The sequence below is a fragment of the Cynoglossus semilaevis genome, chromosome 11, assembly GCF_000523025.1.
Source record: "Cynoglossus semilaevis isolate Cse_v1.0 chromosome 11, Cse_v1.0, whole genome shotgun sequence".
Classification (NCBI taxonomy): domain Eukaryota; kingdom Metazoa; phylum Chordata; class Actinopteri; order Pleuronectiformes; family Cynoglossidae; genus Cynoglossus; species Cynoglossus semilaevis.
Window position 1 is genome coordinate 7,179,849 of NC_024317.1, and position 16,435 is coordinate 7,196,283.

Consider the following 16,435-nt stretch of genomic DNA (forward strand, 5'->3'; position numbering starts at 1 on the left):
ATCCTAGCCTCTTCCTGGGCTTTGTCAAGAGCAAGACTCAGCTGCTCTTTGGCCTGAGTTTCCCGGCTCATCGCTGCCTCCTCAGCTTCACTGGCACGGCTGGCATTCACCTTATGAAGTTCTGCCAACTCTCTGTGAACGGATATTAAAGTAGTCCATCAACATGACGACCCAATTACAATGTTAATGTGCAGTGTTCAGAAACAAATCGAATTGTTTTGTGCTCTGACTCATTAGATCATTAAACCGTAATATTACTGCTTTGCATAAGTGGGGTAATAAAAAAAGCCAGCCAATTAATTTGAAACACTCATTGATCCACAGTTGGCCATTTTAGGACCCCTCAACTTTATTTGATTTACCCTTTATGTCCTTCCTGTTTCAATACTTTCCATGTTTTTTCTCTTTATTCAAACCAACTGTACAGTGCTGTACAGTACAGTAGATGAGAACTGTGCCACCATCATGTAAGATTGATAGCTAGATTGTCAAATATACCCTGCCTGGATTCATGATGTTGAGAGTGAGCCATTTATACGGTCATTTCCTTCTATTAACCATAAATTTATCACATTTTGTATTTATGTCTCTGGCACAGTAAATGTGCGAAACAGCCCAAGTCTGAACTACCTTCAAATGACTTGAAACTGGAACACAAGAAAATAAACATCAACATTGAAGCATTTGGTTCAGGTGAAACAAAAAAACGCTGCCTCCTATTGGGTTGATTCCAAAAAGAAGTATTACTGTATTTACAGTAAGTATATTCAGTGTTGGTACATGAGGGTGTGGTGGTGTTTACTTGTACGCGCTGTCCAGGGCAGCCTGGAGACTTCTGTTTTTCTCCTGCAGCTCATCAGTGTCTGACTGCAGCCTAGTGATCTCCTTCTCCTGACGCTCCACCAACCCGTTCAGCTTCTTGATGTTATCCCTGTGCTGTTTCTCCACTTCCTCCTTTCCATCTAGAATCTGTGCAAAAGATGTTCAGGTAAAACACCTTGATCAAGAGCAGAGCAAAATCACACTGGTAACTCATTTATCTATCAAGTCATTTGTGGAGTAAAACTTTCAACTGAGAAGAAAAAAAAATGGTTCTTTTTTTTTTTTTTACAAAAAAAAGCAACTATAGCTGCATTTTATCTGGTAAATATGACAGAAAGTCTAAAAATACATCCTTTTACAATAAAAAAACAAAAAAACAACCAAGATAAAAACTGCTTTGTTGAAAGCAATAGACAAAAATACATATAAATATATCTGTGACACAAAAGACCAAAGAGGTAATTAAGGAGTTAAGGCATGTCACTTACACGAACACATTCCTGCAGTTACAAAATATAAACATGAGACGGTACACGCTTACACGTGACTTAACTTACTGTTACTGATACACAAACAGGTGTTATTTGAAACTCTGGTATTTACACTATGTCACTGCTAAGTCTGATATACAGGATTAAATCTGGTTATATTAAAAGGGTAGCATGCACGTAGGTGTCCCAAGGTGAAAATATCAGTCTATATGAGATGAAAAAGTTTTGTTTTAGATATGATTCAACCAACTGAAGACAGCATTAAGTTCTATTTGTAATCCTCCTTTAAGTCTTTAAATAAACTTTGCTTACATAACTCTTAGTACTGTGCACCTCAACCTATTGCAGAATCAGTTCTAACCTGCTGGAGTTGTGCAAGTTCATCCTCCTGCTCCTTGACCTTCTTCTGCTGCTTGACGATCTTTGCATCACTGTCCCGTTCCTTCACACGCAGCTTTTTGATGATGTTACTGTGTTGGAGCTGCTGCTTTGATAACTTCTCACCTGTGAGTTAAAAATAAAAAGTTGAAAATCCTGTAAACAATTAACAGACAACATCTGAGTGAACGAGGTTTTGGATGGGCTAAATTAATTAAAAATTCATCAACTTTATGAAGCTAAATTTTGGGTTTTACTTTTGTATATTTTTCTTGTAATTTTTTATTTTATCAATTCCATATTTTTTGTGATATTTAGGAATTTTGGTTTATCTTGATTAATCTTACATGTTCATGATTACGATCATGATGAATCGCCAGCAATACTAGTTTTTTCGCAGTACCTTCTTCTAGGAGACCTCTGATCTGCTCCTCCTTCTCTCGGATAATCTCCAAGGTATCACTGGAGTTCAACCTTGTAGAAAGCTCTTCTCGCAAGCCCTTTATCTCCTGTAGCACAGAGTAACATTGTTAACAGAACTTCTTAAGTGTTAACGTATCATATTTTATGATAAATGTACTCAATGTTAGGCTTGTTGCTCGAGCAGGATTTAAATAAAGTGCTGTTCAGCCACTGATTTGCTGAGAAACGTAAATACAGCAGGTACCTTCTTGGCTATGTCTCTCTCTTTGCATGCCAGCTGAGCTTTTCTCTCAGCATCTGCTATGCGTTTGGTGAACTCATCCATCAGGGACTGCACAGTGGAGCTTTCCTCTTTAAGGCTTATCACTTCACTGGGGGATGAAAGAACTCATTGTCAAAATCCATACAGCCTCTGAGCCTATAGACAATCTGCACAGCCAGACCACTTAACAATTTATCAACATGTCCTCAAAACAGCCTAAGTGAAACAAGTAATGAATGCTAATGTTAAACGCTAACATAGTGTAACTGTGTCGCTAATGTAATGTTACCAAAAGACTGGTCAGGACATCTGTGTTCACATCTGTCTGTATTTACTAAATATGGCTCAAATAAGTTTTTTCAGCGTCTTCGACAGTGAACCAGTTGCACATGCTTTTCACTGACTCTTTGAGATTGTCGCACTCCTCCTCCAGTCTGGCCTTATCTTTGCTGACAGCCAGCAGCTGAGACTCTCTTGCTTCCAGGCGTCCTGACAAATCATCAATTACCTGCAACACAACAACATTTGAGGAAGTTTACAAAAGTTGCTGAAGAGTAATTGAAGAGTTTGTATTAAAAAAAAAAAAATCAGACCAGCCTGGTGTTACTTTAAAGAGGGAAGCAAAAAGGATGAACACCATTTTGAGCAGGAAGAGGGAATTCTCACATTCTCTGGTTGGATTGCATCATTTTCAGAATCAAATCAGTTTTAAAGTGATTAAATATATTCAGAAAAAATAACTTGCTCACAGCCTTAATGGCCTTTCCTTTATATTTCTTAATCAAGTTTCTTATCTATGACATTATTTTAGATCATAGAATGGACTGGATCACTGGGCGTTTACACTAAAAGCTAATTCACTGTGATTGTGGTACTTACTTTTTGAAGTTCTAGTATCTGAACTGTTGAAACACTCTTCATCTCTTCGGTGATTGGTGGAGTCATGTGTTTTTCAGAATTGGAGAAGGACTCAGAGAGTGTAACACTGGTCTCAGATTTAGGTTCCCACTCCATCAACTCTTCAGGCTGCTCAGTATTCACAGGTGTAGCACTACGGCCACTCTCCTCCATCTCATCCACAGTATGCTCCATCATCACCTCACAAAGTCCCTCTTCCTCTTCTTTTTCCACGTTCTCTACCACTTCGTCTTCCTGCTTTTGACATACAGCTGGTGACACTGTAAGATGACCAGCACCCGCAGTAACAGCTGCCAGCGTCCGACTACCGGGGATCTCATCATCTGAGTTGACCTCACTAACGCTGCGACTATCCAGTGACTGGACACTGAATGAATCAATGCGTTCAAATGCATCTGAAGATGAGCCGCAGCTCTCTGTGAGTTTGGGATAGTCCTCTAGTCGGGGGAAATCACCACAAGTGGAGGCAGAGAGAAGCTGAAATGAGCCCTGCATCAAGTGGAGGCCAGCTTTACTGTCGCCATTTTCTTGTCTGGAACTGGCTGAGCTTTCACTTAACACACTCTCATGGTCAAGCACTTCAATGTCACTGGTTGTGGATGTTCCTGAGGAAAAAGCACTAACTGGAGGGGAAGGTGTATCATTTTGCCGATCCTCTGCCTTTGAGTCTTTTTGCTCCAGAAGCACTTCTTTAGAAGAAGCAGAGGATGAAGGACCAGAAGGAGAAGAGCTCTTCAATTCAGAAATTGCAGGGGAAGGTTCAGAGGAGTCAGTAGTGTCCTGTTCATCTTGCTGCACTGAAATCTGTGACTCTTCTGCTTTTAGGTCGAGAGAAACTGTCGAAATCACATTTGTTTTTTCACTGCTTAGTTTACTTTCAGGGTCATGCAAAGTATCACAGGAAGAAGACACGGAAAAAAGTTGCTGCTCCACAGCAGTATCCGCATGAGGTGCTGATGGTGGAGGACCATTCTCCACCAGTTGTTTTTCAGCAACTGTTTCACTCTGGGAACTCTCTTCAGTAGATGTTAATATTTGACAGTCATCATCTTTCTCCTTCTGCTTCTCCTGAGACTTCCTTTGGGACTTAGCAGGGGGAACAGACACTATTTGTCTTTGGTTTGCACCTTGTGCATCTAAAGGTGACAAGAAGGCACTGAAAAAGTTTTCAGAATCATCAACAACTGTGCGGGTAACAGGTGTAGTGATGGCCTGAGAGGTGGGGGAAGGAGTGGTGGTCTTTTCCTCAGGGGGTTCTTCCCACTGCGTTAAACCCCACCCTCCACTTAATGACAGCTTTCCAGGTAATGTGACATCTGAAAATACCAATAGTTATTTTCACTACTGTAGCAACTGTGGCAGCTATAACAATAAATAAGCTTTATTTACCATTCACTAATCTCAACTCTACTATATCATAATATCATTACTCTACTATATCATAATAATATCAATCATATAATAACTACTAGCAGTACACTTTTGGGTTAAACTAAATTTAAAAGCAGCCAATCAAGTGGCATACATTAATATGCAAATATGATTTTTTTTTTCTACCACAACAATTCACATGTTGTTGCCACAGATAAATATTTGGATAGTGAGAGCAGGATCCACAACCACACCTATTAACCTGTTGAAATTACAGTGACAACGTTTCAGTTCTTTACATTAAAAGTCTGCCATATCTATTTATCTATGTGTAAACCAACTTAAGGGATATTGCTGTATAAATTCAATCTGACTTGTTTTCCAGTATGAAGTCTATTTGTGTTTATGTCTTCAAACAGAATTCAAACAGAACAAATTGTGCTTGGCGTTATCTAGCTTACACAGGTTCAGTTAAAAATAACTATACTTTATGACTGTATGGCTGTTTTGTCTGTGCAGTGTATTGTTTCCCCAGTACAGTGCCTAAGCAGGTCTACCCTGGAGTAACAGAAGCCCCTTCTTATCTTAACACTGTGCCATTATTAGACCGTAAAACGTTACTCACCATTGTAGGGCATTACACTCGACTCATTCCATTGGTCCTCTTCTTTAATGTCCAGGACACGGTCTATTGACTTCTGAGCTGTTGTCAAAGCTTGTTTAGCGAAGCTAGATAAGTGAGATGCGTTAAACCAACTCATTTTAAAGACTGGAAGCTAGCAGGGTCACTCACTATTACACAGCTATCACAGCGGAAATTCGACGTCAACGACAAAAAGCGCAGTCACTTGACGTGTCAATGCATTTTTGCCGTTGTCAACGTTAAACGTATTCCGAGTCTGTCAAGATTAAACAGCTAGCCAGTAAGCAACGTTAGCTAACGCAAAACATTAATACCCCTATAGTCAGTGTTAGATCTCCGTAAATGGTAATTTTGCCATTTAACGCGTACTATAGTTACGCCAGTCCTGTACACACACTTGCAATTCTACCTCCGCAACACGAAGCCTACTACTAAGTACAAAGAGGCTTTTTTCGGCCCATTTTGCTCGACTGTCATCGTTTGTTTTGGTCAACTTGAAGCGCTGCTAGCATTAGCCTGCTACTCTATACTTCCTCTTCCACGTAGCAACGTGACGTAATGTTCCGCTGTGACATTAACGTTTGCTGAAACTCAGCTGTGACGTTTCAGGAAATGTCTTACAATTTAGTTAATAATAGTTGTTGTACCTGAAAAAAAAAACTACTTCATGTGGCTGGACTCTGATTAGCCAACTGTGAATACAGTATTAACTTTTCTGTGTTGACTTTTAATATTCATTTTTCCAAGTGCAATTATAAAGATACATCAATTCTCATAATTAGAATCTGCTCTTGAAAAGCTTGTTCTGTGATAACAGCTTATTCTATGGTTATGTGAATATATTATTTTTGTGCATTTGTTTATTGTTTATTATTTATTATACGTATATAATACTATTTGTTTATCATTCTAGTACTGTCACTAAAATATGTGCTGCCTTCTCTCTATCCTAATAATAAAGTTTTCTACATAAGCATTTCTTCTTAATCTTGATTTTACTAAGTTTGTCTTTTTATTTTTAAATCTTATTCATAGAAGTGTACTTTTCATTATGTTTATGTATATTTTATTTTTGTTTCACACGTAATTAATAGTGTATTGTCCTAATGTTTAAAGTGTCCTACAAAATGTAACAATATAAACAGACCTTAGAGTTGTGTGCTGCTTGGGAACCAGTGAAGTAGTTAAACATTAAGATGTTCATTGACATTAGTCAAACACCTGCGTTGTTTTAGAGAGCAAATTAAGGCGTGAACTTGAAGTCACTCAGTCACTGCATTTGGAAATATTAAGGAATGTTGACAGTTAAATTGACACTGCAGGTGAAAAACATGACACATAGCGTCAGGCAAAGCCAAATGTGTGCTTTGTTTATTTGGCTACACTTCCCATTGAACCATGAAACAAAAGTTCCATGTGAGAAAAATCTTTGTTGACAGAAAGTCAGTGTTTACTTATTAACTTTTATTGAGCATTAAATCTATTTTATAGGTCTGTAATAGGGAAGTGTCCTTTGTGCTTAATGGCAATAACAACTTGTTGGTTGACTTAAATGTCCTATCTTTCCTGTTTGAGTACAAACACAGTAGTCAGTCTGTCAAAAGCACACGACCGTGCTGTTATGTTCATTAACACAATGAAAGTCGTTTAGTTTTTGCAGCACTGTTGAAAGTAAAGCTTATCCACTCGTTAGTGAATTCTTTTTCAATTGCTTGATTACTATACTTATACTACAGGGCCTAAAAGCTATTTAATTACCTGCAATCGCAAACTCCTACCAGAAGATGGCAGCATTGATATATTGATCAGTTAAACTCTAGCTAGACGTTTAATAATAATTATGTTTGTAGAGCACTATGTTTAGTTGTGCATATTATTTTAAAAGCTTTTTTATATTTACACAAGTATATGTAAATATTAAATATAAGCACTGATAAACTAATGATCTGAATTTTGTGTGGTTAAAACCTCTTTGTTTGGATGAAAAGGAAGCAGGATCTGTTAAGGTTTTACAAATTGCTGAAGAATTTGCAAATTATTTGTAATAGGTTTATATACTAGTTGCATGCACTAACCCTTAAACTATTTCAATATTAAACTTTAGCTTATTTTATTATAAAAAAAAGTATAATGTTCTATCCTGTTAGCCCTATGATTGTTACAACAGTTTGTAAAATTGCACTGGAAAGTGTTACTAATACACATGAAAAATTGATTAAACTGGATAAAAAAAAGTGTCCTCCCCTGCAGCTCTGTGTATGTATGTATGTACAGCCAAGATTAAAATGAACTGTCTGAGAGATTTACTGCTTTGAACTGTGTTCATCATGAATTACTGTGCGAGATGAGAGAGATTTGAATTTTATTATTATTGCATTAATGGTTTAACAAGTGGGGTGGCTTTCCCTCAGGTACACTGTATGATTAACTGTGTTGGAATGAAGCTCTGCATTCAATCTCTAATTAAAGAGTGATTAATAAACCCGGGCCCTTTTATGGCTTGAAAACATGAATGTAAGCCAGAGAGTGTAATTATCCACCTGTCTACGCCCACCTTTATTAAAAAGAAATGAAATAAAGAGGAGGTCATTTGTAGACTGGTTAATAAAGACAGTGATATCCAGTCTGCGTGTGTGAGTGAAGGAAGAGGGGCCAGTGGAGCAGGAAATTACAAACTTTATTTCCACAAAGGTTTGACCCATTTATATAAACGCTAAAAGGACTGGAATCTGTGTTTTTGTAGTGACCATACACCATTTTAACAGCTTCATTTTGTTTGTGAAACATGTAGTGGTTAAGAACATTAAATATTTTACAAGAAATCACCTTAGAGACACCTACTGGTTCATTTGTTAAACACTGTGAACCAAAAACGATGTCCCCACTTATTTTAACTATAATGGACTTTTCTTAGCATTCAACGCCCATTATTCACTTTTCACTCTAAGTAGTCTCTTCAGTTTTTACTTATTAAATCCCCATCATATCCAACATTAGATTTTTATATGGATGGGGTTTTTTCATATTAAAGTTTCTGATTAGATTAGTTCCAAATTCAGCGCACAAAAACCAGTAACTAAAAATAACTGCCGTCCTTCATAGCTGACTGCCTATCATCTGAGCCACCTTATCATCTTTCATTCTCTCTCTCTCTTCCTGTGAGCTCTGACTGTCCTGTCCGCCTTCATTAAACCTCATGCTCTCATGTTAAGTAGCAAAGCAATTATATGGATTCTCATGCAAAAAAATTGAAGACTGAATCCCACGAGGAACACAGAGTGGAACGGTTTCCATTGCTGTGGGGCTGTTGCTCAGCAAATATGCATGTAAAGTAGACGCTATAAATGAGGTTGAATGTATTTGGGATCTAAAATAGGTCAGTAGAATTGTTGAAAGTGAAAGCACCTTCAAGTTCTGACACAACTGTACAGATTCCATTGAAATGCCATCTGTCATTCTCATACCTTCAGCGGGGGACTCTGTGAACGTCGGTGCCGTGCTTTGACGTGACCCAGCTCCCTGCCATCCATCACAGCCACATGCAGTGAACGTGTCCTCGGAGAGATTGATGAGTCCAGAGTTGAATGGACTGTCCACTGACACACTCCATAACAGCGTTCTATCAAAAGGACGACACGTGTTGGAAGATGAACCTCGGAGGAGTTGTTGACATTCTGCACGTGTGCTGTTCTTGTTTCTCAGGAGATGAAAATTCAGGAATTCAGTTTTGTTGACTTCTCATATCACTGACACACTCAGCGACGACGAGGAAATCATACTTTGACAGCTTTAAGCGCCCCATACATCTCCCTATCCATTTGCCATTTGATGGCTTTCTGTCAGGACATCCGAAGTGCTGCTGATTGTGCTAATGAGAATGTGTCACAACACTGCATCCCATGTTGCCAGCCAGGACACGAGGAGCCTCTTCTGGCTGAATGTTGTGTTGAGCTTTAGAATACAGTAAGTGATTGATGAGTCTCTCTGCTGTACTGCTTTGATTAAGACTCTAGTGATTTATCACCACTGCTCACAATTTAATTACCCTCCACAAAACAATCTTGTCCTGCTATATGATGCCAATATGTTTGAGAGTGCCTCTGTACAGTAAGTAATAGTGTTTTTTTATTTTTACTTTTTTTTTTCATCACATATCACAAATAGTTATTTTACACTCAAGTCGTTGTGAAGAGATTTCCCAGAGAAAATGACATTCTGTGTGCGTAAAAAAAATGGATGTGATGCAGGCATGGTCTTATCAAGCTGTTTAATAAGTGATTGATGTGTTTACTTTTGCAGGAAAATCCCTGGAGTGCTTTCACTTCACCGGTCCCAAGGAGCTCTTTCGAGAGATACTGCTTGTACAGAGTGAATGCATCCATTCTCATTGACACACAAGCGACAAGAACACCAGGATGGCTGCAGTCGAAATGTTACCTCTGCACACTGTGATGGATTATTTGGTAGTTATAATGGAACACTTTGAAATAATGATATAATAAAATACAGCGTAACATAAAAATAAAGTCATAGTTTATGTCACATTGTTTTGAATTATCCCATAGCGAATACAAGTGGAATAAAATTAATGAAATAGCTGAATATTTTTTAAACAATAGCAAGAGATACAATAATTATAAAAACAATAAAAAATCTTTCTGTCAAAAATGAAGGACAAACAATGTCAGCCAGAGATAGAGATTGACAGCAGCATTTAAATCATATAAGTGTTCTTATTATTTTTTGCAATCATCATCATCATCATCATCATCATCATCATCATCATCATCATCATCATCATCATCATCATCATCATCATCATCATCATCATCATCATCATCATCATCATCATCATCATCATCATCATCATCATCATCATCATCATCATCATCATCATCATCATCATCATCATCATCATCATCATCATCATCATCATCATCATCATCATCATCATCATCATCATCATCATCATCATCATCATCATCATCATCATCATCATCATCATCATCATCATCATCATCATCATCATCATCATCATAATTGAAGTGAACAGTTCCGAAATTACCCAGAAACACCCTCAGTCAGTACAACGCTGGTTTGCACTTTGTTCTTCCTGTTTCTGGTGGACAAAGCCCCACATACGTTTGCACTTCCTGTCTGGAAGAGTGGAGGGTGTGCTGTGACCTTGCTGCACGTAGTTTTTTTTATGACAGCTAAGTTATTCAAGGATGAAGGTAAATTCAGACTCTGACCAATCATGCTGAGTTGGTTATATGAACGCCGGGTCGTCAAATCATAACGATATTTACAGAAGATGTTGATTGATCCCTGATCAATTATGATTAATCACAGTAATAAACTCATGGACCGTAACATCCAAGATAATAAAGATAATTCTTGAAGAAGTAAATTGAGATCCTAGAGTGAAACTTTCCTGCTTCGACTGCTTCAACAGCCATCGGACTTCATTCCTACATTACACTTCCTATATCCTGTCCTCCTCGGCATACTTCCTGCTCTGCTGTCCATTCCCTCCTTGTCACTGTTGCCCTCTGTGTAAACTCTGAAGGGAGACAATGTGGGTGGCAAGAACGACATCCATTTTGTCAGCAGTCACCGAAGAATTTCCTCGTGGGAGTGAGACACACCTAATCCACGTGGGAAACAGCAAAAAGTTCAAGGTTGATTGTTAACCTTATTTGTGTGTGACGAATAAAATAACTAACACCAACATCCAAGAGGCTTTCCAAAAATTAGAATATATATATATATATATATATTACACCACCAACCTCCACACACACAGTCACAATTGAATGACTGGCGGCACCCCTCCAGCAGATGGCGCTCTAGACAAACGCCTATATTGCCAATGTCAAAGGCCAGGAATATCCAAAATGTGTTTTCTGCTGTCGATAAGTTCAAGCTTTTGCCGCTGCACAAAAATAATGACGCTGCAAAGCTGTGAGATATGCTGAGAGCAACTGTAAATCATGTGTGATTATACACAGGAGAACAGCCAGGAATTCTGGGCCCCATGGAAGGATATGACAATGGGTTCCTATGTAACACACTTAAGAACATAAATATATTTCTACATATCTGCCCCCCCTGGGCCCCTACCCCCCTCCATACAGTGCCACTGATTATACTTTTCAAACAAATCAGCCATTGAAAAAACAAACTCTTACTGTACGTGAGGTCAAGGTGTAGCATGTTAGCTGTAGAAGTTCACCTTTAAAAACAACAGTGATTTATGACGAAGAAGGTATGGTATTCCGTCTGTGCTGTTCCCACCCTGAGGATTAACCGCAAGGGGCTTCTTCAGCCCTGCATTCTATGTTCTCCTCTTCCTCAGCGAAGGGTGGAGCTTATGGAAGTGGTGTATATCCTTCCTCCGTACTCAGATTGAATGAGAGCCCTTTGGCTTTGCTCTTCACCCTTATGTCACCGGCGATTCGCAGCTTGTGTCGTCTGTCTGTGCAGGTTAGATTCATTTGAAACAATCAGGAGATGAAATAGATTTCTTTAAAAAAAAAAATCATTTTAAACTACCACACTGTAGAGGATGTGGCAGCACAGCAGACCTTAATGTTTTACTGCCTGTGAGAGCTACAATAAAAAGCAGTACCCTGAAGAAATACTGTATATTTTCTCAACAGCACCAGAGCAATGATACATGCATTAAATTGCACTGTATCCAACAAGTCATTTTATATGCAGCTATAATTTTGCTTGATGGCTAATAGTATGCATAATGAAAAGGATTGTAACATTCTTATTAATTTTTCACTTGGATTTACTTAAATGAGCTTGGTACTGCGTGCGTGGTGTTATTCATGTTGACGTATCACACCTTAATGATCCTTATCTGTTTGCAATTTCTGACTCATCTGTATAATACAGTACGTGTCTGTGCTTTAATGAAGAAAAGTTATCACCACCCTGCACAAACACGAGGTGTCTACAGTAAACATTAGCACATTAGCAGCACTGCCTGTGGAGAAAACCGACAAACACATGAGAAAACGTGAATAATCCATACGTAGAGTCCAGGCATCGAAGAAGACAAACACTGATGACTGTTTGTTGTAAGGCAAAAACACTAACCACTCCGGCACAGTATGACAGCAGTTAACGCTGTCATACTGGAAGTATTTAATGCCATTGCACAAATTAACATTGAAGAATGAGTTGCTGTATTTGTGTCATTCATAAATACAAACGTGTGTGTCATCGTGTCATAACTTCCTCTCCAGTGTGTGTTTGCTGTTGCAGGAACACAGGCTGACTGTAATCTCCCCCAGACCTCCATAATAATTCCACTGGGGAACGACTGAAACAAGATCCTGATCACAAAGATTTCTGATTCTAAATTATTGATTAAGGGAGTGTTTGGCGACCCCTATGGGCCACGCATTGTAAGAATCCCCATCGTGTGACTCGGTATAAATATTACAGCATGCAGAGAAAAACTCCGTCACTACTTATTTGACACTTGTCAGTTGATGCTGACCACATGAGCACCGTCGGCCCAAACAAAGGAGGAGTCTGTCTCTCTCCCACTTGACCTGATGACTCTGTCTCACAGCGTGTTTCTGTCTCACAGCGTGATCCTGAGTGGTTGTAAATCCATCTCAAATCACAAATGCACCAGAAATGCCTGGTAAATTAAATGCACTGGTGAAGTCCCACTGAGAGTTAATCCCAGCAGTGTTTGCTGCTGTTGTCAGGTGTTAACATGTTAAGCCTCAGCAGAGGAGGGACACCACACACACCAGCACTCATTCATTACACCTCATCATGTGGAGAGGCAGTGCTTTTCTGAAGAAAAAAGAAAAAAAAACCACTGTTGTTGGCAGTAGCTGCCTTTCTGGGTTATGTGGTGTGAAATCACTGCAGTAGATGAAACAGCTTCACACATTTTACTGCCACCTCTGAAATATAATAAAAGGCTGTCTGCATGAGATTTAATGAGTTGGGCTTGAAGCTCAATTCAATTAGAACTTTGTTTTAAATAATTGTCTAATATATTGTAATCTGTCCTGATCAGGACAGGAAGCTATTTTATTTTTATTTTTTACAAAGTACACTCAAGGTTTCACTAATCATGTCTGCGTAACGTCTAATTATGAATTCATATATTATTTACTTTTTTTTTTAGCTTTTTACACACATTTTAGACAAACTGTTATTTGCTTTGGTTTAGTTATTTATTTTCTTTCAGATTAAATTGCACTGACTTTTAGCCTGTATTTCAGAATCTCTTAATTCTTAATACTTAGTTTTTTGCTAACTAGCAGCATGTAATAATATCCACTTTATGAAAAGAAGTTTGTTTTTACTCTATTTAAGTTCTGTTTGCTTCATGAATTTCAAAAACAGATTCAATAAGAAAAAATAAATGGATTTCCTTTTGTTAATTTCCTGCCCTGGTACTGGGGGTTTAATAACAATATACAGTATTTGACTGTATATTGATTTCAACAAAACAGCCAAACCCTTCAGTTGTATCAGACTTTAGTTCCGACTGCAGCTGGAAGGAAAACTGATAAATAATGGAGTAGAAAATGAGATTATGCTAAATCACTGCATTTACAGCTCTCTGTAGAAACAGATAATGGTTCTGTTAGCGAACATAACTGTTGGCACAAAGTCACAAGACGAGGACGTGTGTGTTTCCTGAAACATCATTTTAGAGTTACAGTACTATGGTGAAGTACTATACAACATAAAAACATCTCCATTTTGTGTTGAAGCCCAACAGCTTCAACGATGTAAAATAAAAACATTTTCTCAGGTTTTAGACACAACGGCTACACTGCACCGGCGAAACATTTATGAAGTTTAAACGTTTAAAAGTTTGCTCCTTATTCAGATGCTCTAAAATAGCATCTTAATTGATGCTAAACATGCTAAAACATACAAGAGTGATTTTTTTTTAGGTGTCTATTTTGTCTGGTGTATATTCTCAGCTTTCATTTGGAGCCCTGAGCTGCACCACCTCGTAAAACATGAGAATGTTGAAGAGGACGGACTGCACTTCCATGCCCAGGGCAAAAGATATTCACACCAAGAAAATAACCATTTATTCTTTATTAGCCAACTGATTTCTCACAGGCTAAATCTTTTTGGTTTTTTTTTAAGTCTTCAATCACAGCAGTCGAGATGGGATTTCAACACATGGGATGTGGAAAAAGGTATCGATTCCTTCTTCCACATCTTCCAAGTCCATCACAGCTGACAATATGACTGATACACCTGAACCATTCACAATCACAGTTACACAGTGATGAGGACACGTGACACAAGGGAAGAAACATCATCAGGTAGTTTAGCAGAAGTGATGGCAGTGAAGACAGGAGGAACAGAAGAGGCTACGAGAGTTTTACATTTTCATGTTCAGGATAAACCCAGATGTAATGATATGTGATTATTAGATTAAAATAAAATATAACAAGAGATTGACTGAGACCTGGAGTTTATATTTTGATTTGAGTCATTACAGTTTATGTGGACTTTTATGCCAACTGTTGATACTCGCAATAAGATAAAATGTGAAATCCGTCAAGGATTTCCAGGCTACATATAAACATATATTAAGGATGTCTGATATGAACTTTTTGCTGATATAGTCCAAACACTTAAATTCAGATTCAATGTCAACCAATACTGATATGGGCGTGGTAATATTTATTCATTTATCTGTACAAATCACTGTATGAGTATGAGATTAAATAAATAAGATGCAATGCTGCCATCTAGTGACTTTCACTTTAATATACAGCCGTTTATCCCCAAAACTATTTTGCGGGCTCACATCTTTTGGCGAAACCCAGGCATTGCGTTATTGAGTTTTCATTATCGGATAACGATTCTTACAGATGTTACATAATATGTTATTATTGGGCAGATATCATCAGTTGGCTGATATTATCGGACATCCTTATATATATATATATATACACGTAATGATATATAAAGGTGTCTGTGATGCTGGTCTGGTCTCTGGTGGATCAGCAGATGTCAGGAAAGACTCCATATATTTATCTGCTTCTACAACGCCTACAGCAGACTCAGCCAAGGCTGCGTGTGCAGAGAGGTAAAGGTGAGAGACAGAGAGTAAAAAAAACGGTGGCAATTTAAGAAGCGAGATAGAACAGCGATGATGAAAACTGCCTCTGGTGGAAGTACATAAATCAAATCCATGTATTTTTTAAGCTATGAGGAAAAAGAGGAAGAGGCAGAGGAAGTGGTGTCGGAGGGCACCATCTGGCTGCATGAGTAAAAGTGGTGCTGAACACTTGCAGTTAAACACATGCCTGACTGATCACACATGAGATCACTGTGTACGTGCTGAGGTGGGATGTTCCTGTGAAAGGGCTGCTGGCTCTCAGAGAAGGTGTTGAGATTTACACCCTGAATGGGTGAGTGCAGTTTGCTGTCAGGGAGACAGGGCTCTGTTATTGATATGAAAGCTCACATTGACCCATGAGCTTAGAATGATTAGAAGGTGTGAACTTCTTTTTTTTTCCTCCCAGTCACTGCACTCCATCATTTAGTTGTTCTTCAAAATTCATAATTTCTTCTCTCTTTATATTTGCTTTTTTGATTACATTTTCTTACAAAACTTTTTTCTTTTGAATAAACTTGGATTTTATGATAAGTTATCTATTGTCTATTATTTACTTTTTAAATTGTTTAATCCTCTCTCAATCAGTGAAATAAATTAGCAGTATTCCTACATTGTCACGGTTTTTGTTATCCGTGGATGTTGACATATGTTGACAGGGATCCTTATGTTTATATAAAATATATATAAACGGACAATTTTCTCTCAAATCTGACTGAGCAACAACCTATTATTGATTGCAAAGATTGATCTTCTGGTATATGTTGCCAAGTCTTGACATCCAGACCTGTGATCAGGAAACATTATAATTAAATAATATAATTAAAATCTTAAAGGGTGTCAGTTTTGGTCATTTAATCCCTATAAAATCTGCAGGATTTTTTTTAAATCCAGGGAACGTTCTACCTACACAGTGATCCTACTTATCAAAGTTGAATGAGGAATAATTTGGGGCTTTGTTTGCCGTGGGTGTCCAACAGGTTCAACTGTGATAG

General features: G+C 38.1%; 1 protein-coding gene across 1 annotated transcript in view; it reads right to left on the reverse strand.

The window, feature by feature from the left end:
• Positions 1 to 5,857, reverse strand: part of tmf1 (TATA element modulatory factor 1) — a 10,176-nt gene extending 4,319 nt beyond the window's left edge. The window contains 8 exon segments of the mRNA XM_008320337.3: positions 1 to 132; positions 803 to 969; positions 1,675 to 1,817; positions 2,095 to 2,200; positions 2,359 to 2,485; positions 2,781 to 2,884; positions 3,256 to 4,610; positions 5,291 to 5,857. Of these exon segments, the coding sequence (XP_008318559.1) occupies positions 1 to 132; positions 803 to 969; positions 1,675 to 1,817; positions 2,095 to 2,200; positions 2,359 to 2,485; positions 2,781 to 2,884; positions 3,256 to 4,610; positions 5,291 to 5,426 (2,270 nt within the window). The 5' untranslated portion in view covers positions 5,427 to 5,857.
• Positions 5,858 to 16,435: the final 10,578 nt, after the last annotated feature.